This window comes from Ictalurus furcatus, chromosome 20 (assembly GCF_023375685.1).
Source record: "Ictalurus furcatus strain D&B chromosome 20, Billie_1.0, whole genome shotgun sequence".
NCBI lineage: Eukaryota > Metazoa > Chordata > Actinopteri > Siluriformes > Ictaluridae > Ictalurus > Ictalurus furcatus.
In genome coordinates this window covers 9,022,987-9,045,425 of record NC_071274.1, presented here as the reverse complement: position 1 = coordinate 9,045,425, position 22,439 = coordinate 9,022,987, and the positions used below count along the sequence as shown (strand labels likewise).

The following is a 22,439-nucleotide window of genomic DNA, read 5'->3' as shown; positions in this document are numbered from 1 at the left end:
CACCAATCAGCAGTACACAGCTGTTAAGGTACAAGCAAGCAACCATCCAACCAAAAAGATAAAGCTGAAGTTGTTCCTAAGAAATTATTAGCAAGGTTTTTGAAGAAGACTGTGCAATCACCATCTTTTCCCCAGTCACAAGAGGACAAAATCAAAGTTGAACTAACTGCTTACCTTATGTCCCCTGGCACAAACCCTGATACAGACCCACTTCACTGGTGGAAATTGCATAAAACAAGCTTCCCTAAAATAAGCAATCTTGCAAAGAAATACCTCTGTATCCCTTCAACCATTGCCCCTATTGAGTTTTCAGTGCGGCTGGGAACATTGATACCTGTCAGAGGGCATCCCTCAAGCATTAAACGGTAGATAGGCTTGTGTTTCTTTTAAGAAACCTGTAAAGAACTGCCTAAAGTGTCTGGTTGTCATATTTGGCCCTTTTCCTTAACTGAATTGTGAGGTTATGTTTGCATTGTTCAAAGTGAGGGCTGCTTGCTATTCTTGAAAGGTTATAGCTAAAGAAAACTTTGTTTCTTACATTTCTTTTTAAATATCCTTTCAAAGGACTGTACAAGCAAGGGTTGTGCAAGCACAATAAAACTTGTAGGAAAAGAACAATCATTGTTTGTATTATTTGTTTGCTGTAGATGATGCTGTTTATTTTTGCACATCTACAAATGCATTCTAATAAAAAAAAAGTTTGAATTAAATTGTCCTTGCCCCGCTGTATTATGTAAGGAATCAAGTTTTTTTTTAGTTGTCACTGCGAATAATAATAAAAAATTTTTTTTTAAAATGAAGGGTTTTTTTTTCCCTTTTTCTTTTTTTTTTTTCCGGTATTCCACTGTGTAAAACACCTTCCTGCATCCCTTGTGGTATGTCTCCTCAACATCTCTTCAGAGACAGATTATGGGTCAAGTGAAGCCATGATTGTAAGCTGTAGGCATTCATGTTTTTGCTGGTAAAGTCTAGATGAGTCTAAGGGCCTAAATTATTTCTGTGCTTCAACAGCATATATCAGACAAGTCCCAGTGTACCCTTGAAAACTTGTTTTATTTTATATTTTTCATAATTTACATGTTTCTAATTTTTGTATTTTTAGATTTCAGCACAATAATTCGTTAAATAACCAAAAAAAATTACATTTTGGAATTTACAATAGGAACAAAATGAATAATCCATTAACATGTTGATTAGCATTTTTGAACATAATTTCAGTTTTCATTTTAGTTTTAATATAATTACGAATGAACACAAAAGTACATGACCCTAGATGGGCTGGTTTGTATATTTCACAAACTGCTGATCTACTGGAAATTTCATGCGCAATAGTCTAGAGTTTACACAGCCTGGTTTGGAAAAACAAAAAAATATCCAGTAAGTGAAAACTCATTATGTAAATAAGTTTTGTTTGATGGTTTGTTTTTAAAGTCCAGTTTGGTGAACCTCTGCTGACTGGATCCTTAGATTCCTATTAGCTGACAGGAGTCGAACTTTATATGGCCTTTTACTGTTGTAGCCCATCCGTCTCGAGGTTCAGCGTGGTGGTGTGTGTTTTTATTTTTATCTTTTCTCCCCACCCCCCATTCAGATCATATTTTTCCCCATTCTGATTGATGTAACACTCTTGATCTGCATCTGCATGTTTTTATACATTAGGCTGCTGCAGCATGATTGGATAGTTGCATGAATGAGCCTTTGAGTTCCAGTGAGTGTATATAATGAAATTGTTTGTTTAACTGTTACAGCTTGGATTGGTGGTTTTCTCTCCATCACAATAATCAGTTTGCTGGCTCTGGTGGGTGGAATCCTAATACCACTCATCAACAAAGTCTGTTTTAACTTCCTGCTCAGCTTCTTGGTTGCCCTTGCAGTAGGCACACTCAGTGGAGATGCCCTCCTGCACCTTATCCCACATGTAAGTTCACACATTGATTGACAATGCTACAAATGCAAATTAATACATGCTACAAAAGCATTTTGTCAAGGGCCATTTTAACTGTTTTATCTGTCTCAGTCTCAGGGTCACCACAAGCAACACCATGCTGCCAGTGAGAGCTTGGAGCATGGTCTCCATGGTGACAGTGAAGATTCACTTAAGTCTGTTTGGACAGGTTTGACTGCATTGGGGGGAGTCTACATCATGTTCCTCATTGAGCACTTCTTAACCCTTGCAAAAATGTTCAAAGACAAAAAACAAAAGGTTTGAATAACACAAGCAAAATCCAGGCTCTGATACATGCACATGTGCACTTGCAAACTCACACATACAATATTAAGCTGATCATGGGCCAGCTGAGGCAGCAGCAGCCTTTTTACACCATATATGCAGTCAGAGGAAATAAGTAGTTGGACACTTTTTTGTTAAATATACTTTTAATGCATATATCCACTTCAGATTTATACACAAGGGGCCTCATTTATCAGTCTGTCATTTAGTAAAGTTGTATGTAAATGATTGTGTAAGCAAAACCGATCGAGAAACTTTTTGGATTAAAAAAGTTTCGGAAACACTGATTTTTCTTCATATTTGCATGTGTATGTTGACTAATGCCAGTCACCCTGAAATTACCAAGCGTGTGCATGTCAGGGCTGAGATGCAGACAAAACTCATAATATAAATGTAACATAACTGTTTAAGGGCACAGATAGCTGTGAGCATGAAATGATTGACCAGGGTAAAGCCTGAAAAGCAGACGTTATTAGGAAAGTTATTATTGACTTACGCCAATAAAAATATGTAATTACAGTATCTCACAAAAGTGAGTACACCCTCACATTTTTGTAAATATTTGATTATCTTTTCATGTAACAACAGTGAAGAAACGACACTTTGCTAATCAAATATTTACAAAAATGTGAGGTGTACTCACTTTTGAGATACTATATATTTAACATTAATAATAATAAGTGAATACTAAATCCTACTTCAGCAAAACCATTTGTTTACTGCTTACGTCTATGTGCAGACGGACCGTTTATGCTGCGTCATTTCTTTTCTTTTTGCGGCTTTCGTTATTTTTCATTTATCAATTAATGGCAATAATATAAAATGACTGGGCTTCAGTGTTCTTGATGGTTTTCTTAGTCCCGTCCCTAGTGAACTAGCATGAGGATGTTTTTCATAGCAACTCCAAGGTACCTTTACCGGTCACTTTGGCTTTGTCGCTTTGGATAAATGCAATTATTTATTTATTTAAACTCAACAGTATATTCCATATATAAAAGTGCAGTAATTCAGGCAAATATGATTTGAAGTTGAGGTTTACATTAGTCATCTTGTGGTAAATTTACATGCACACAGGAGTAAGATACAAACATTCTTCCAAATTTATGGGATTTTCATGAATAGCAAATTTTTTGTTTAAATGCTTATACTAACAATTCACAATTAAATCTGCTCATATCCAGCTTGATAAATGAGGCCCAACGTCTCTTCACTTTGTACTTAGTATGTACTCATTAGCATGAAGAAAGATATGTTTAAAACAAATGCATAGGGTAAATAGTATTCAGACACTGGGAATGTAGGAGTCAGTTACACCCATGTTTGGGCCTTCCCCCAAATTGTTGCCCCAAAGTTGGACTCGCAATTGTCTAGAGTGTCTTTGTATGCTATAGCTTTAAGATTTCTCTGTACTGGAACTAAGGCACCCAGACAGGATCCAGCATGACCATACCCCTGTGCACAAAGCGAAGGTAAATAATGACATGGTATGCTAAAGTTTATGTAGAAGAGCCCTGACCTGAAAATTAAATGTTTTTTTCCCCCCAAGCATAGTCTTGTACAACGTACAGCTGACTGCATCTACTATCATTATAAGTGCACCCCATAGAAATTGTTGGCTTTTTTGACCCATTTGGACAAGCAAACATTTGATAATTTTTTAAACAGTGGTTATTAATAAAGTTATGTACTTGATATACTTGAACAAAACCACAAGGAAAACTATCATTTCAATCATTCAACAGAAACATCAATAGATGTGACTTTCTTCTGTGGAAACGGTAAGAAGGCCTTTTTTCTGAAGGCCTTATAGAACTCTTTAGATCTGCATGATGCACACCTCAATAACAAAGGGAACACTAGATGTGAGGGGTTAAAATAAGACGGGTTCCACCTGCACTCTCTAAGCAGGTTCTAATCACTGACACCCAATCTTGAACGCCTGATTCATATTTTATGGATTTGAAGATGTGATAAATGTAGGGGTGTGCTCACTTATTCCATGTGACTGATTTAGCTTTGTTCATTTTAATTGTAGAAATTACTACAAAATGCCAATTTTGTGTCATTTGATAGTGCATCACCTTTAATAGGTTTCAAATTTTGCTTGTCCAGATATGTAAAAAAAAAAAAAAAAAAAAAAGCCAACAATTTCCATAGGGTGTACTTATTTTTTCACATGACTGTACTTGGTCATATATTTATTAAGGAAAATGATTCAATATTACATATCCATGAGTGGCAAAAGTATATGAACCTTTGCTTTCAGCATGTGGTCTGACCCCCTTGTGCAGCAATAACTGCAACTAAACATTTCCGTTTTCCTCCCTAACTCTGTGTGTGGAGGTGCAGAAGAGAGCAGACTTGGCTGTTGAAATTTTAGATTCTCGGAATGTGTCAGTTACGGCAGACCCTAATGTTAAACCTCTAGATGGTAAGTTTGTGTGACGAACAAAATTTGTATAAGCCTGGATATTTGCTTTATGCAGTTATTACATATGTTGTTTAAAATCCAAGGCACTTGATGGATAATGAGAACTTGATGTTTAATGTGAGCTGTTTGTGTTTTTCCCCCCCATCTTCTTCACATTAGACTCTGAGATGAATGGCAGGCATGCATGGGGACAGGGTCTGCCAGAGGAGGAAGAAGTGATGTTATCTCAGGCTGGCTACACAGATGAAGATTGTGAGAACAAGTGCCACTCCCACTTCCACGACACTGTTGGCCAGTCAGACGAGCAGCATCACCATCACCACAACTACCACCATATTCTCCATCACCACCACTCTCAAAACCATCATCCCCACACTCACACACACAGACATACACACTCTGTCCAACATTTCGAGAATGCTGGGGTTGCTACCCTTGCCTGGATGGTCATTATGGGGGATGGCCTGCACAACTTTAGTGATGGGCTGGCTATAGGTAAATAACACTAATTATTGGATATATGTTTTTAAAAACTTTTCTTCACTCTGTGCACAGCTCACTGATAAAGTGGCCATGGGTAATTTATGCAAATTCTTACAGTACTATCATTGATGAAAATAAATGCTTTCTGAAAATGTGTCTCTCATCTGTGTGATTTTTTTTTTTTTTTTTTTTTTTTTTTTTAGGAGCAGCCTTTACGGAGGGTTTGTCTAGTGGTCTCAGCACTTCAGTCGCTGTATTCTGCCATGAGCTTCCTCATGAGCTGGGTAATACCATCTTCACCACCATCATTAGTGAACTCCAGCATTGTGCAGTAGGCTTGCTGCGATAATCTGTGTTACACGGTGTTCGGCCACCCGCAGATTACATCACTTGCTCACCGCGGCACTGCCCCACTGTTGTTTTGCTTTTTTTTTTTTTTATAGTAATAAAAATAATTCAGTTCAGATTGAGAATGGATGCTACTATTAAAAACCAAACGCATCTGCTCAATTCTGCATGAGCCGAATGAGTCAGAGTCGCAGCGCAGATCAGCAGGAGTCAGATTTCATTTATCGCGTGACAAGAGTGTGGCGAGCTGACTGACAAGACGCTGGCGGAAGATTTGGTTTCAGAAGTTCTATGTTTAATATAAGCGAGTTTGTCATTGTACTTTTTTGTTTTTGTTGGGTTTTTCATTAAGAATAATAAACCCACCATTCAAGCAGTTGCCGCCCCCAAACTGTTGCTAATTCGAAAGTGAAATGCGCACTGACGCACGTGCATTCATAAGCGATTTAAAAGCAAGAGGGAAAAGTGCCAACACCCCAGGGTAAGAATCTACCAACCTTGATTTGGAATTTTTATTCCATGCTTCCTTGCATAAAAGCTCCAGATCTATTATATTGCAAGGTGATCTCCTGTACAGAGCTTTTAAGTAATTCCAGAGGTTTTTGATGGGATTTAGATATGGGCTCTGGCTGGACCATTACAAAATGTTTATCATCTTCTGAAGCCATTCCTTTGTTGACTTGGATTTGTGCTTTGGGTCATTGTCATTCTGGAAGGTATCTAATGGAGGTCTGCAGGTTTTGTGCCAAAATAGATTGGTATTTGGAGCGATCTATGATTCCCTCTGTCTTGACTAGTGCCCCGGTCTCAGCTGAAGAGAAGCAGCCCATAGCATGATACTGCCATCACCATGCTTCACTGTAGGTATGGCATTCTTTGCAACAAACATATCTTTTAGAATTATGGCCAAAATTTACCTTGGTCTCCTCAGACCATGATACATATTGTGCATATGGTCTGTGTGTTTGTTTTGCAAAATGTAGGCAGGCTTGGATGTGGTTTTTAAAAATATTTATTAATTTATTTATTAATTTATTTATTTATTGAGAAAGGGCTTGTGTTTAGTCGCCCTACTCCATAGCCAGACATGTGAAGAATACATGATTGTGGTCGCATGCAGGGAGTGACCAGTACTTGCCAGATATTCCAGTAGCTCCATTAAGGTGGATTTATACTTGCTGTTAACTACATGTACACAAGATGGTCGCTGCATGTATCCTGCAGGCATTTGACGCATCGCTTTGCTCTTCCTCTAGGCTGCACAATTAATCGAATATCGATTACGATTTTGACGGCCCACGATTATATGAATATGGTCGACTGCAGTATTTGTTTAAAGTTCGTCCTATGCTCATAGAAAACTCAGCTGCATATCAAATCAAGCGCTTCCTAAACTTGCAGCCAGTCACCATAGAGTGGTGCAGGGATGATGTCATTTTGTATGCCAAAACCCGGAAACGAGTTAGCATTTTAACCCTTCAGAGCGCACTCCAGCGCTTTGCTCGAGGGGAAATCATGACACTAACGTGTCACTAAATGGAACTACAGATGTTGTTTGGGGACATTAAACCTCATCACACTGAACAGGAAAAAACTTTGCAGATAAACTGGTTCAGGTGTGCTGTGCACAATTGCCAAAAAAAAAATGTGGATGAAGATTCATCCACAGAGTAAATCTGTATTATGGAAAATGTTTTTAAATCAAGTTTGGAAAAGTTGTCAGAACCTTGGTGATGGTGACGTTGAAGTCGAGCGACTGTGGTGTATTTTGTTTATAGCATACGGTTAGCTTTTTATTTTTGCCGATTGTATTTAGGCTTCAAACTTCATAAAAGTTGTGTTCATTTGTGAAAATTATCTTGATGGACAAAATATGTTAGTATTGTAAACTTTTGTTGATCACAGAGCTCATTTTTTGCAATAATCCAAAAGCCTATGGGAAAATCCTATTGGGTTTTTGTCAAGGGAACCAGTGTGATGCTAACTTCCGGGTTCCAGTACAAAATGATGTCATCCCTGCATCACCGCTCTATTGGGTAATTTGGCTGCGTCTCTCCTTCTGTAAACACTGTTATTGCCTTTTCTGCATAGGCCTGAATTGTTTTCATTTGGTTGCATATTTTCATTTGGTTGTTGGCGTTTTTATTTTTACTTCTTATATTTTGGGTTACAATTTTATGTTTTGCTTCTATGAGATGATTCACATTAAGGACCAGTCTAATTTGATGCAAAGATTGGTACATTAACAGGAATGTAGCACAACATGGAGGTGAAAGCTGTCTGTTTATTTAAATGTGAAAGTGCAATAAAAATGTTGTCCCTCAAATCAATGAATAATCGTGATCTCAATATTGATCAAAATAATCGTATCATTTTAGCCATAATCGTGCAGCCCTATCTTCCTCAGAAATTAACGCTATGTATCTGTGTGGTGCAATTCCAACATAATAGTATAGCACCTTGTGACACCATGCCCACAACTGATTGACATGGACTAATTAACGTTGTGTCTCAAATTGCATACCCATGTACTATTCTAGATCGTTATTGTGTACTAACACTAACAGTTTTCCTATTACTTTAAAGAACTCTCACTGACTGGAGGGTTGGAATCCATGTGCAAGTTTATTAAATCCAAAACGACAGACGGAGGGATGGTCAATAAACAGGCAAAGGACAAAGATCCAAAAATAGACAGTCCAAACTGGCATCCAAGACAAAAACGTTAAGTGAAAAACGGGCAAAAAGGTCATGAGTCATTCACAATAACAATAGGGAAAACGCTTGGTAAGGCAAGTATACTGGCAATACTTTAGCGTGCTTTAGCGTGCTTGGCTCTTTATGGCTAGCAGACAGGAAGTGACCCCCCCCCCCCAAAAAAAAACAAAAACCCAAAAAACGAAAGCCTCTGGGTGGTCAGGGTGTGTTCGGTGGAAGTCTTGGACAATGGAAGGGTCCAGAGTGTCCCTGAAAGCTACCCATAATCTCTCCACAGGTCCATAGCCCCCTACCCGTATTGCGTCTGGCCCCCTTTTCTTCTTGAATCCATGATATCCTTTGTCAGGTATGCTGGGGCTCCATCAATGTGGAGGTTCAAGTTCCGTGGTTTCGGGGCCAGGCGCCGGATGTGCTGGTTTCAGCAGTGAGGCATGAAATTAAGGTAAGATCCGGTAGTTAGCAGGAAGCTCTAGTCTATAGTTGGGATGTCACGATACCAAAAATCTGGTAGTCGGTACCGATACCACCAAAAGTACACAATACTTGATACAAAAGTCGATACTACGGTGTGGTATAAAATAAATCAAATTTAAATCTCAGGCGGTCAACCGCCTCTGGTTAATACTGGCAAAAGAGAGAGAGGGGGATATTTTAGTTATCAAACACTGTCTGACAATGACTAATAAAACAGTGGAGGCTTCAAGTGCTAAGGTGCTAATGCGCACGTGCACACACACACACACATGTATACTTATACTCTGAATGTAAGCATTAATTTAAATTCACTGATATGGTGGCAGGCCAAAAAGATTTATTAAAACCATTTAACATTTCAATAATTATTTGTGACATTAGGCTACATTTTGCTGACAGGACACAGGCTGAATGGCGATGCATAGTGGCCCATTAGGAGGTCGTTTTTAACATTGCAATGCGTTAGCATTGTTAACAAATAACTGGCTATCACAAACATTACATGGAGCATAACGTTAGCTGGTTTCACGGCCACAGTGCCAGCTGGCTCAAATATAATATAGGGCCCGTCTTTCAGGTGCTTCGCCAAATTCGAGGTGTTTCCTCGCTTTGTTTGAAATGAACGACAGCATCGGTTGCACACCGGCTTCAGAGCCTCAATTATGTTTGTTGTCATCTGCCTCAAATGCCAAGTATTTCCATATTCCATACCACCTTTCCTCTCAACAAGTCGGGGCGGAGCTAAACGAGTCGCCATCTTCTGTAGTTTTTCCCATGTGCTTGTAGGCGTTCTTCTTTACCACTTGTGGACCGACTAAAACACTTGCGTGTATTTGCTGCCCCCATCAGTTCTGGAAGAATTGCAACCTCTATAACTTCATTACCAATGGTACCTATGCTACTGCAGCAAAACAAGTACAGTCACATTTTAAGAATGTTGGTACCGAAATATCGGTTCTTGTGACATCCCTAGTCTATAGGTCACAGGATTTTTTTTGTCTGATGATACGAAATGGACCTACATACCTGGGACTGAGCTTCCTGCTGGGTAGCCATAGATGCAGGTCTCTAGTTGATAGCCAGACCCTCTGGCCTGGCTGGTAGTTGGGGTGGGGATACCTCTGGTGGTCCTACTGGATCCGTTGAGCACGAATGGCCTGTTGGAGCCACACATGAGCGCTGTACCACAACCGTTTGTACCTCCTGATCTAGTCATCCACTGCCTATACCGCAGATGGTTCCCCAGACCAAGGAAACAAGGGCGGTTGATAGCCCAGCATACATTGAAAGGGGGTAAGTCCTGTGGATGAATGGGTTAAGGAATTTTCGGTGTATTATGCCCATGGAAGAAATTCACTCCACGTTGGTTGTTCATGGCTACAGTAGGACCTGAGGTAGCGCCCGATCTCTTGTTCAGTCTCTCCAATTGTCCATTAGCCTATTCGTAATAGCCTGAGGTTAAGAATAGTGGTGAAGTTGTTGGAGTTGGGTAGATCCATGACAAAGTCTACTGATGGATGAGACCAGGATTGCTGAGGAATGGGTAGGGGTTCTAGAAGTCCGGCAGGCAGTTCTCTGGGTGTTTTCGACTGGGCGCATACAGGACAAGATTTGACATATGTGGTAACGTCTTTGTTTATGCTTGACCACCAAAATGACTTGTGTATTGGGGTTATAGTTTGCTGAATACCTGGGTGTCCAGCACTGAGAGAGGTGTGGACCCAATGGATCACCTGATGTCAAAGATGACATAGTAATTGGTTGGTGGGCAGTAAGGCAGCGGAGGATCTGGTTATTGTTCCCACTGTATCTCCTTCATGATGTCCCAGCAAATGGGGGGGAAGGATGGAAATTTGGTTATTTTGAATATGTGTAAGGTCATACCTTCTAGAGAGGGCATTTTCCTTACTGTTCTTGCTTCCTGGACGGTACGTAACTGTGAACTGCAATCTGATTTTTTTTTTAAAAAACAGAGACCAGCGTGCATGTCATGGATTAAGTCTCTTGGCACTCTTGATGTACACCAAGTTCTTAATATCATTGATAAGTTGGAATGGATGATCTGCTCCCTCTAGCCAGTGTCTCCATTCTTCCATTGCTGCTTTCATGGAGAGTAGTTCCTTATTACCTACATCATAGTTTCTTTCTGCAGCTGTGAGTTTTCTGGAGTAGAAGGCACATGTGTACAGTCGGCCTGGTACCCCGTGTCTCTGAGAGAGAACCACCCCAGTTCCGCAGTCGGAAGCATCCACTTCCAGGGAGAATGGTAAGCTTGGGTCCAGATGCTTAAGGATGAGTGCCATGGTGAAGCTGGTTTTAAGGTGTTGAAGGTGGTGTTAGCAGATTTGTCCCATTGAAGTTTCTTGGGTTGGTCCTTGAGTAGTGGTGTAAGTAGGGCTGCAATAGTGCTGTAATTCTTGATGGACCTTGGGTAGAAGTTTGCGAACCCCAGAAATCACCGGAGTTCTTTGACGGTAGTGGGCTGTGGGTAGTGGGTAGTGGCCATTCAGTGATTTTCTTTGATCTCAGATAGGTCCATCTCTACCGCTTGATGGCTGATGTATCCTAAGAACGTGGTGCTGGTTGTATGTAACTCACATTTTTCCGATTTGATGCGGAGTTGGTTCTGGTGGAGCCGGGTTAGGACCGTTTCAACATGTCTGTGTTCTTGCTTGGTTTGGGAATAGATGAGGATGCAATCAATGTGTGCAATGACAAACTGGTTCTAGAGGTCTCGGAAGATTTCATTGATTACTGAATGGAAGACCGCAGGCGCGTTAGCAAGGCCATATGGCATAACCTGGAATTCATAGTGCCCCCTAGTCGTGATGAAGACAGTCTTCCATTCATCCCCTTATCTGATACGGATAAGATTATAGGTGCTTACAGAGGTGTTCTAGAGCTGCAGGGACGAGAGGAAGTGGGTATCTGTTCTTGATGGTAATTGCATTAAGACCTCTGTAATCGATGCATGGTCTAAAGCCACCATGTTTTTTATCCACAAAAAAAAAAAAAAAAACTCTGCCACGGTTTGAGATGTGGAGGGACGAATAAAGCCTGATGCCAGGGCTTCATCAATGTAGTATTCCATAGCCTGTGCCTCAGGACATGAAAAGGGTTTGATGGCACAATCCCATGGGCGATGGGGAGGTAGTTGGGTTGCCTTGGCCTTGCTGAAGAGCTTGGAGAACTCAGAGTACTGGACTGGAATAGCTTTGGTGTTGTGAGCCTCCGGGCTCGTTTCCACACTCATGGGGAAACATGGTAGCAGGGCCGTTTCTGTCCATTTTGGGCGAGATTCCTCTTGGTCACCCCCACCTCACGGGAAAGCCTTCTAAATCTTTACCCAGCCAACAATTTTTGGTTCCCAGAACATACATTTTTAAGGTTTATTTGTTAGCCAGGAAATTTTTCTTTGGAAATAGAAAGATATTTTTAGGTTTGCATTAGTCCCCTAATGTTTTCTTAATATTCCCATAATTTCATTAATGAGAGTTGAAAACTACTCAGTGACTGAGTAAACTTTCATGATCTGTTTGTAAAAACCTTGCTCGTGGACACATGTGATATGAACCACAACTCCCACCTCAATGGTACAGGTAGTAAAACTTGAGAAAAATAATGGTCAGTTCTCCTGCTCAACATTCTCAGCTCAGCTAGTAGCCTAAAGTTTTTCTTTGTTTGTTTTTTGTATTTTTTACAGAGGCTGTGGTAATTTACTTGTCAATGTATGACATGATCAAACAAAAAGTTGGATTTATCATAAAACTTGCCTCAGGTGTTATCACTGTTTGCAGGACTACCAGACCAATAAAATCTAAAACTTTTTGGCTATCTAATACGAGATTAGGCTAGTTTGGTGTTGCTAGCCAAACTAAGCCATCACTGTATGGATTTAGCTGCATCCATCACTGTATGGATTTTCTTGTAGAACCCCATCTGGTCTTACCTCTGTTAATTGAAAATAAAATTACAACACTTCAATGTTCTTTTACTGACGTTTAGTCACATAGTGACAAACTGCTCACTACATGAATTATTCACTACTGAATTACTCGGGGCTTCAGCTCTGAATGCCCAGGCCAGGTACTCTCTTCATTGTGGGTGGGTGAGTCGGGCGGGGGCGTTGGGGCACTCATCGGTGCCCCCAAGCCGGTGGCGCCCTAGGCGACCACCTATACTGCCTAGAAACGGCCCTGCATGGTACTGTGATCCTTGAATTAAGACCGTGCTCTTGGCAGTATTGCGACCATTCATGGAGTTTGCCTTGATTCCAGGAGATGTTAGGATCATGAGTAGCTAGCCAGGGATGGCCGAGGATGATCTGGCTCTTTGGAGATGAGATAATGAGAGAGAGAGAGATCTTCTCTTGGACTGAAATAGTCCAACTCATAGACTGCTCGGGATGGTTTGTTGTCAACTGCTGTGACGTTAATGGACGGGGTTCATGGCATAGTAGGGATTTTGAGTTTCTGAACGAGGTTATTGTAGATCAGATTGACAGCAGCCCCAGAATCTACTAGTGCTGAAACATAGTGGATGGTATTAGAAACCTCAATGGAGATGAAGAGGATAAGATTATGATTGAATGGAGTAAGAGTATTTGTTACTCACCCTTTTCTTTGAGGTGCTGTTGGCCTTATAGGGGCAGGTATCGCTGTGATGGTAAGGTTGACCACAGTAAAAGCATTGGTGTTCCTAGAGACGGTGATGTTATTCTTCGGGTTAAACCCTAGCATAGACGATCTGCGTGGGTTCGGTGGGCTGCGGTGCAGAGGGAACAGCATTGTCCATGGAAGCAGGAGCCATCTTGGGTTGTTTGCACCGGGGTTTATTACGGATGAGATTATCCAGTTTATTGGCCATTTTGATGAACTGTGATAAGTCCATAGTCTCGTTCTTATAAGCTAACTCTGCTTGTAGTTCATGGTTAAGTCCCTCTTGAAACACTGTTTTTAGTGCCACATCATTCCACCCAATCTGAGTGGCTAGTGTTCTGAACAAAATGGCGTACTACGTATTTGCGCATTTTATTAGTATGTAGTGTAATATAACAGTTTCAGTCTAGGTGGCGCTATCATGATGACTCTTCATTGTAACAATACTGTAACCCATTAGTAGCCATGCACAAGTTCAGGCTGATCAAACCAAACTTCAATTTATTTCCAATTCCTGGTTTGGCAGGGTTCATGCAAATCAATTTGTAGCCATTATGTCCTCATTTGAGAGATCCACTATTCCTTGGCAATTTATAATCATGCATCCAACCAAATTTAAAGGAAATCTGCTGAACTCTCTGAGGAGTACGAAATAATTTGTGAAAAATATGGAAAAAATGCACGAATTCCAAAATTGGCCAACTTTCTGTTGGGCAGGGTCACTCAAACCTATATTAAAAATTTGTACAATTATGACATTCATGCTCATGCCAAACATCATGACTGTCAAGCCAACTGTTTACTTACTATTAAAACCTTGTATTAGTGATTTAGTGTTGTGTCAAGCAAATCGATTGCTCACCATTACATCCTCATTTTGGATATCCACTATTCCTTCGCAATTTATAATCGCATGTCTGGAGTTTCTTTTTTAATTTCAAGTGAATCTGATTGTCGAAGGAGTATGAAAGGGTTTGTTAAAATTGTATGAAGAAACACGAAACTTTCACAATGGCCGACTTCCTGTTGGGTAGAGCTAATAGAAACCAATGGCAAATATGACTGACATGACAATGTCTCCAACAAAATTTGCAAGTATAAGACGAACTTTGTGGCAACCACAACAATACTCATTCAGAAATGTTAGGGGGCGCTGTGGAGTCAACTGCACAAAACCTAAAAGAAATGATACAAGAATTGATGAGTGTGATGAATACGCCAAATTTCCCTGACTTTTCGTGCACTACAAGGGTGTCAAATTTATGTTCAAAACGTTATGGAGCTCAGGAGGCACACCTATGCTAAACTGCAATATCAAGTGAAAAGTTGTCCTAATAGGACAAACACCGTGGGAATGTTTGAAAACCCCACATTCCAGCCAGCATGGCTGACTTCCTGTTGGGCGGAGTCAGCTATAACCATGTGAACCTTGTCGTACATGATGAGTGCAACGACCATACCAAAACTTGTGCTTCTCCAAGAAAATTAATCAAATGCCATTCTGCCGTTTGGGGGTGCTATGGTGCTGCTAAACCATGGCCAAGCCTATTTACTACATCATGTTTTAATTTTCTGCAGGTATGATGCGTACGTCGAATTTAATTCTTTGAAGCTTCACAAATGCCTCAAAAATTAGTGAAATCGCTAAATACAATAGTAAACACTTGAACAATAGGACTTTGCACCTCCGGTGCTCTGGCCCTAATAATAAATGGAGCAGATCCAATGGGGCCTCACATCATTGGTGCTCGGGCCCTAATAATAATAACGAGGGGTACCCCTGTCACAAGGGGACGTAGGACCCTCGCATGTCATAGCCAGAGCAAACTGGCAAACACATGTCACATAAACTCTCTGGTACCCCAGATAAACCTTAAAGACATCCATATAAAATCTACTTCAAAGTGCAGCATAAGTATTTTAGTGTAGGTGGTGCTATAACTATGACTTATAATTGCCATGTTGGTGCAATCAGGAATGGCCCATTGGAAACCATGCACAATTTGAAGCTGATAAAACAAAGCATGACCAAGTTATACCCACTATAATCCTCCACATTTACATAAGATATGTAAGCAAGTATGTGAACAATGCCATTTGTGTAGCAGCTGCGTGTGCACACATACGCTTGTGGAAAGTGACAGATTTGCACCTTTATTGTTGCCTTAGGTCTCTTGGCAGCTTCCCTAATAAGATTTCTTCTTGTCCTTACATCAATTTTGGAGGCACCTGCTGTTCTGTGGTTCCCCGTTTTCTCCACTTGTTGATGATTCAGAATAAGGAAGCAAGTGCAACAGTCAGTCTCCAGAAAAACTGTGGTAGATTCTCCAAGATGTTCAGTTAAACCTGACAGCTAATTTCCTTATAAAATTTTTTGAAAATTTAGTTATGGTTTTTTGTTTAATTATTTTTTAATTATTTTTTTCCTTTACAGCATTTCTTTGCATGTGCCTGAAACTTTTGCACGGTACTGTTTATGGAATAACATGGCTCAGGTGTATCATGCTAGTTATTACTTCTCTAGTTCATCCCATACACCCCTGCCAGGTGCAGAGCAATACTAAGACATGTACACGTATGCTAGAATGGTGTAATTGCTAGGATCAAACTTGAGAGTAGTGATGCTGGCTGCTATATTTGTTAGATCCATAATGTAAAACTACTGTCTTGAGTTACAGCGACGTAGTTGTACAGTACCTCTTTTGGTATCTGTAAAGAACAGTTCACTTCACTCTCACATCAGACAAACTAAGCTGGAGTCTTAACAAACTTTAATTCTTTTTCTCTAGGGGATTTTGCAGTTCTGCTGAAGGCTGGAATGTCTGTGAAACAGGCAATTCTTTATAATTTGCTTTCAGCAATGATGGGCTACCTGGGAATGGTTACAGGCATTCTGATTGGCCACTATGCTGAGAATGTGGCCATGTGGATCTTTGCTCTCACGGCTGGACTCTTCATGTACGTCGCACTGGTGGACATGGTGAGTAACATATTTATAGATATACAACATACAGTGGCAAGAAAAAGTATGTGAACCTTTTTTGAATTTCATGGTTTTCTCAATAAATTTGTCATAAAATTTGATCTGATCTTCATCTAAGTCAAGGGTATTGACAAATATAATGTGTCTAAAATAATAACACAAAATAAATTCTGATCCCTCATGTCTTTATTGAACACACTCATTCAACATTCAAAATGGCAGTGGAAAAAGTAAGTGAACCCTTAGAATTAATAACTGGTTGACTTGCCCGGCAGCAATAACCTCAACCAGGCGCTTCCTGTAGCTGTGGATCAGACCTGCATATCGTTCAGGAGGAATTTTAGCCCATTCTTCCTGGCAGAACATATTCTTTGGACGTCTCATGTGTATGGCTCTCAAGTCATTCCATAGCATCTCTATTGGGTTGAGGTCTGGGCTCTGACTTGGCCACTCCAAAAGGGGGATTTTGTTTTTCTGAAGCCATTTTGTTGTGGACTTGCTCCTGTGTTTTGGGTCGTTATCCTGTTGCATCACCCAACATCTACACAGTTTCAGCTTACATACAGATATTCTCACATTATCCTGAAGAATTGTCTGATATACTTGGGAATTCATCTTCCCCTCAGTGATTGCAAGCTGGCCAGGCCCTGATGCAGCAAAGCAGGCCAAAATCATGATGTTTCCACCATACTTTACGGTTGGGATGATGTTTTAATGATATGCCGTGACCTTTCTACGCCAGATGTAATGCTGTGTGGTTTTTCTAAATAGTTCAATCTTAGTTTCATCAGTCCACAAAACATTTTGCCAATACCACTGTGACTTGTCAGTGTGCTCTTTTGCAAACTTCAGGCATGCAGCGATGTTCTTTTTAGTAAGCAGTGGCTTCCTTCGTGGTGCCCTGCCATAGATACCCTGCTTGTTCAATGTTTTACGTATTGTAGACTCATGAACAGAGATGTTGGCCAGTTCCAATGATGCCTTCAAATCTTTGGCTGTCATTCAGGGTTGTTTCTTTACCTCATTGAAGAGTCTTCGTTGTGATCTTGGTGTCATTTTGACTGGGCATCCACTTCTTGGTAGAGTAGAAACAGTCCCAGAGTGTCTCCATTTGTAGAATGTTTGCCTAACTGTAGACTGGTGAATTTCTAAAGTCTTTGAAGTCACTTTGTAACCCTTGCCAGCTTTATGTAAATCAACAATTGTTGATCGTAGATCCTCTGAAAGCTCTTTTTGGCGAGGCATGGCTCACATAAGCATGTGCTTCTTGTGCAGAGCAAACTCCAAAAGTTTGAGGGGTTTTTATCAGTCAAAGTAGCTGTAGTCCACACCTACAAACTCATTTTCTTAACAAGACTCCAGATGTGCTAAAACCTGACTCCAATTAGCTTTTTTGAGGTCATTAACTCAAGGGTTCACATACTTATTTCTCAAGCACTATGAGGTTTTTTTGGTTGTTCTCAATAAAGACATGAAAGATCATAATTTTTTTTTTTTTATAATTATTTTAAATGCATTATATTGGTCAATACTCTTGACTTGGATGAAGATCAGATCACATTTTATGACAAGTTTATTCAGAAAACCATGAAATTCCAAAGGGTTCATACTTTTTCTTGCCACTGTACATGCACATGAGCCCATTTCTGAGATGTCAGGCTTCTCAGACCTCAATATTTTTCTTCACATTCTAAGCAGATGAGAGTCAGACATTGTAATTAGTTTTTACACTGGCTTACTTGGACCAACCCAAGTAGTGGGTCAATTCATAATGTAAACAATAAAATAAATCATCAAAGCATAATCAATAAAGTAATCAATCACTCACATTTTTGTTGTGATAAAGTTGAAAGTATTTTGCTTTTATGTATTAATAAATTATTAATTAAAAACTATTTGTTGAATCTGTTGTAATTGCAATAGAATGAATATACTTTTCAAAATAAAATCTTGCATTAATTCATCCATTAATTTACACATTTCTTAGTCAAGTCATTAATCGATTGATTATTTATTTATTTATTTATTTATTTATTTATTTATTTATTAGTCCATAACAACTGTCCATTTTCAATGTTATGCTTTTCTAAAAAAAAAATTTTTTACTGTCAACAGCCCCAGATAAGTATTTTTATATGTATGTAGGTGCCGGAGATGCTACATAATGATGCCAGTGAAGCCGGCTTCAGTCATTATGGATTCTTTGTCCTACAAAATGCTGGGATCCTGCTTGGTTTTGGCATCATGCTCATCATCGCCATGTTTGAACATAAAATTCAACTCAGTATTGAATTCTGATTTCATCACCCCATTGCCCTCAGTTAACTCCACTTTCATGGCTCATAGGGAAACCAAATTCATTAAACTGTAACTTTTTGCATTGCATTTTACAGATATACGATTCTGTATAAAATTCTGGAATTTGCTGAATTTTGGAGAGGCTGTTACGTTATAGTCGAAGTTCCACTGTCTCACTAGGATACATATTTAGTGATTTGTCCTTTCTAGGACCATCTAGCAGTAGTTTTACTCTTTGCTACGGAAGTCCAAGAGACCATGCATTATTATTTTTTTCTTTCTTGTGATCTCCACCTAATAAACATTTTCTCAGGATCTTGACATAACAATAAGCTATTTTCTCACAACGTAAGAAAATATTGTACCTTGTGAGTGGGACTGGTCTTGTATGCATTCTGGCACCATCACTATCATAAACTTAATAATTGCCCACAGTAGAAATGGACTTTACCTCTTTTAAGAGAGAGGGGTGTCCCCTTCTCAAGTGTCAGACCCTAATGTGGAAGTTGTCAATCACTGACAGACATGGAGCTATTTCAGCTTGTGAGTCCCTGATCAAAGTAATAGCCAATTTGTTCAGCCATGATGCTGTTGGATTGCACTAAGCTTTTGCTGCCTCCAGAACTATATAAACATATGTTGTACACCAGAAAAAAATTAAGGCATGATCACAAGAAAACATCTTTTGTTTTGTCATGGTCACAAGAAAATGAAATTGCAATTATGAGAAAACTAGAAAAAAAATTATGCATGGCCTCTTGGAGCTTCTGTACTTTGCAGTGCAGTTTGTGACCATTTCATGTTTGGCTGTCTGCATGGTCATCTGAGAGAGCAGAATGCTTGTGCTGAGATAAAGATGCATGAGCTCAATATACAGTGATGTCATTCATGATATTGATGTACCAATACAACAGTTCATAGAAAAAATGAGTGTCTTTTGATTGAGTGGTGTCATCATGTAGTTATGTATGCTGCACAAACTGCAACAATATTGTTAGGCATTTTATGTGCTGTTACAGACTACATGAGTGTAAATGTTTGGAGATTGTCTGTTTTCTTCTTTTCACATTCCATTTAGGTGAACTTTGTGTTATTAGTAATGTTTGGGGGGGAATAAAAACAAGTTGGATCTATTTGACTCCCTAGAATTTTTTTAATGTACAGTCAAAGCTATAGTGCAGTCAAACATTTTCAGGTGATCACGGAAATATTTCATAAGTTTCATCCAAAAAGGTTGCCAGGGTTGTGGGGGGTAATAAATATTGTCTGGGAATGAAGGTGTAAAACTTGAAACAGAAAGATACTGGAAATAAATTGCAACACTGAATTAATCAAATAAATCTTTATTATTTGTAATTTGCTTAAAGTTTGTGCATGTAAGCTTTTGGAATACTACCCCCTGTGGTAGAAAAATGTGATGGCAACCTATTTGTTAGAACATTTTGTAACATTGTCATTCTTCTCTGTACAGATTTATCTTGTGGCAGTGAGTGCACAAGTTCAAAGATAATTCAGAGCAGTATCTAAACTCTGTTCCACACAGTCATATGGCTAAATAGCAATGACAGACATTGACTGTGACCATATGAAAAAGATTGATCCGTTCTCATGCCGCTGTGTATGTCTCTGTGCATATTCCATGCTGATGGGTGTGAGCTAACCTAAAGCTAGCTAAAATACAAAAATCAGGTTATTTTAATTTGTGTATTTCTCAGTGAATCTGTGCTGTCTATATATATTTTATCTAATCTATGCATTTTGTTCTCCAGCCTGTCAAAAATGTTAGGCATGAGCTGAATCGTTTAGCACACTAGCCAAAATGGAACAATACATTTGAGTGACACACCAAGAGCGAGCAGACACCCTGGGTGATTTATCTCCTGATATAAGCAATTGAAAACTATAATGATGCAAAATCTACAATGAGGTTAATCCATTAACCGCCTTGAAAATATAATTGGCATCCAGGATGCCCTCAGCTGGTTCACTTCATGCTTTGAGTGTACAGTGCTGCTTGAAAGTTTGTGAACCCTTTAGAATTTTCTATTTCTGCATATATGACCTAAAACAACACCAGATGTTATCAGAAGTCCTAAAACTAGATCAAATTAAACAAATGAGACAAAAAAAATGTTGCTTATGGACATTTATTCATTGAGGAAAATTATCCTATATTCACCTGTGAGTGGCAAAAGTATGTGAACCTTTGCTTTCAGTATCTGGTGTGACCCTCTTGTGCATCAATAACTGCAACTAAATGATTCCATTGTGAATCTTCTTGTGAAGATTAGACCCTGATAGATCCCTGTTCTTTAAATAAAACAGGGTGCTCACTCACACCTGATCATCATCCCACTGATTGAAAACACCTGACTCGAATGTCTCCTTGAAATTAACTGCTAATACTAGAGTTTCAGATACTTTTGCCACTGACAGATATGTAATATTGTAATATTTCTCATTTGTAAGTCGTTTTGGATAAAAGCGTCTGCTAAATGAATAAATGTAAATTTAATATTGGATCATTTTCCTAAATAAATAAATGTCCAAATATAATATTTTTGTATCATTTGTTTAATTGGCTTCTCTTTTTCTACTTTTGGGATTAAATCTAATGATGTTTTAGGTCATATTTATGCAGAAATATAGAAATTTCTAAAGGGATCACAACCTTTCAAGCACCACTGTAGGACATTTTCAGTTGCACACTTTTCAATGTACATACTACATGCTGTGGCTCAGGTGGCAGAGTGGGTTGTCCACTAACTGTAGGGTTGGCGTTTTGATTCCTGTCCCATGTGCCGAAGTGTCCTTGGGCACGACACAGAACCCCAAATTGCTCCCAATGACAGGCTAGCAACTTGCATGGCTGCTCTGCTTCCATTGGTATTTAAGTGTGTGTTTGAATGGGTGAATGAGAAGCACTTTGTAGAATTGCTAAGGTTGAAAGGCACTGAAAGTGCAGACCATTTACAATTTTTACCATTACGTCACATCTTCCGGAGCCACGTCCTGTTTCACTGATATGCAGACAATACAAAGTTTTACAGTGCCACTAGAAAGTTTGTGTAACTTTGACTGGATTTTTTAACTTACCAAATCAGAGAAGACCAGAATATCCTCGAACTCATGTGTCTTAATGAATAAATTAACACACCTGATTACATATGACATTTGCTCAGAGGTTCAACTGATGGGATGCCTTTGGTTTATATGATCCAGGGCTGTGCTGAGATCCCTACAGGGGCATGTACTCCAAGATAAAAAGAGACACCAGGATTAAGGATTTAAAATATCATTTTTAAAAATAGCATAACCTGCTGAATTAATCAATATTCAAGAAAAATTATCCATTCATCTATCCATTTTCTGTACTGCTTATCCTACACAGGATTGTGGGAAGTCTGGAGCCAATCCCAGGAGACTCGGGGCAAAGGCAGGGGACACCCAGGACAGGGTGCCAACCCATCGCAGGGCCCACACACTCACACACAGATTCACACACTACAGGCAATTTAGAGATGCCAATCAGCCTACAATGCATGTCTGGGGAAGGAAATTGGAGGAAACCCCCGAAGCACTGGGAGAACATGAAAACTCTGCATACACAGGGCAGAGGTGGGAATCGAACCCCCAACCCTGGAGGTGCGAAGCAAACGTGCTAACCACTAAACACATAATTACATTATTATATTATATTATATTTATTAAATATAAATTATATTATATTGTATTATATTGACATTTAACATTTATATTACAGTTATTTCAATATAGTAAATAAATATAACTCAGGCTTAACTCAAGCTGTACCTG

The 22,439-nt window shown here is 39.4% G+C and overlaps 1 protein-coding gene across 3 annotated transcripts in view; it reads left to right on the top strand.

The window, feature by feature from the left end:
* slc39a6 (solute carrier family 39 member 6) overlaps window positions 1–19,761 on the top strand; it is a 35,047-nt gene extending 15,286 nt beyond the window's left edge. The window contains exons 5-11 of one of the 3 annotated variants that reach the window (XM_053651067.1): window positions 1,749–1,918; window positions 2,018–2,203; window positions 4,574–4,661; window positions 4,821–5,156; window positions 5,348–5,428; window positions 16,132–16,322; window positions 18,471–19,761. In XM_053651067.1, the coding sequence (XP_053507042.1) occupies window positions 1,749–1,918; window positions 2,018–2,203; window positions 4,574–4,661; window positions 4,821–5,156; window positions 5,348–5,428; window positions 16,132–16,322; window positions 18,471–18,623 (1,205 nt within the window). In that variant the 3' untranslated portion in view covers window positions 18,624–19,761. Of the gene's footprint in view, window positions 1–1,748; window positions 1,919–2,017; window positions 2,204–4,573; window positions 4,662–4,820; window positions 5,157–5,347; window positions 5,429–6,289; window positions 8,476–16,131; window positions 16,323–18,470 lie in introns of those variants that run through there. The other 2 variants (XM_053651069.1, XM_053651070.1) reach the window with 2 other exon arrangements.
* The last annotated feature ends 2,678 nt before the right edge of the window (window positions 19,762–22,439 follow it).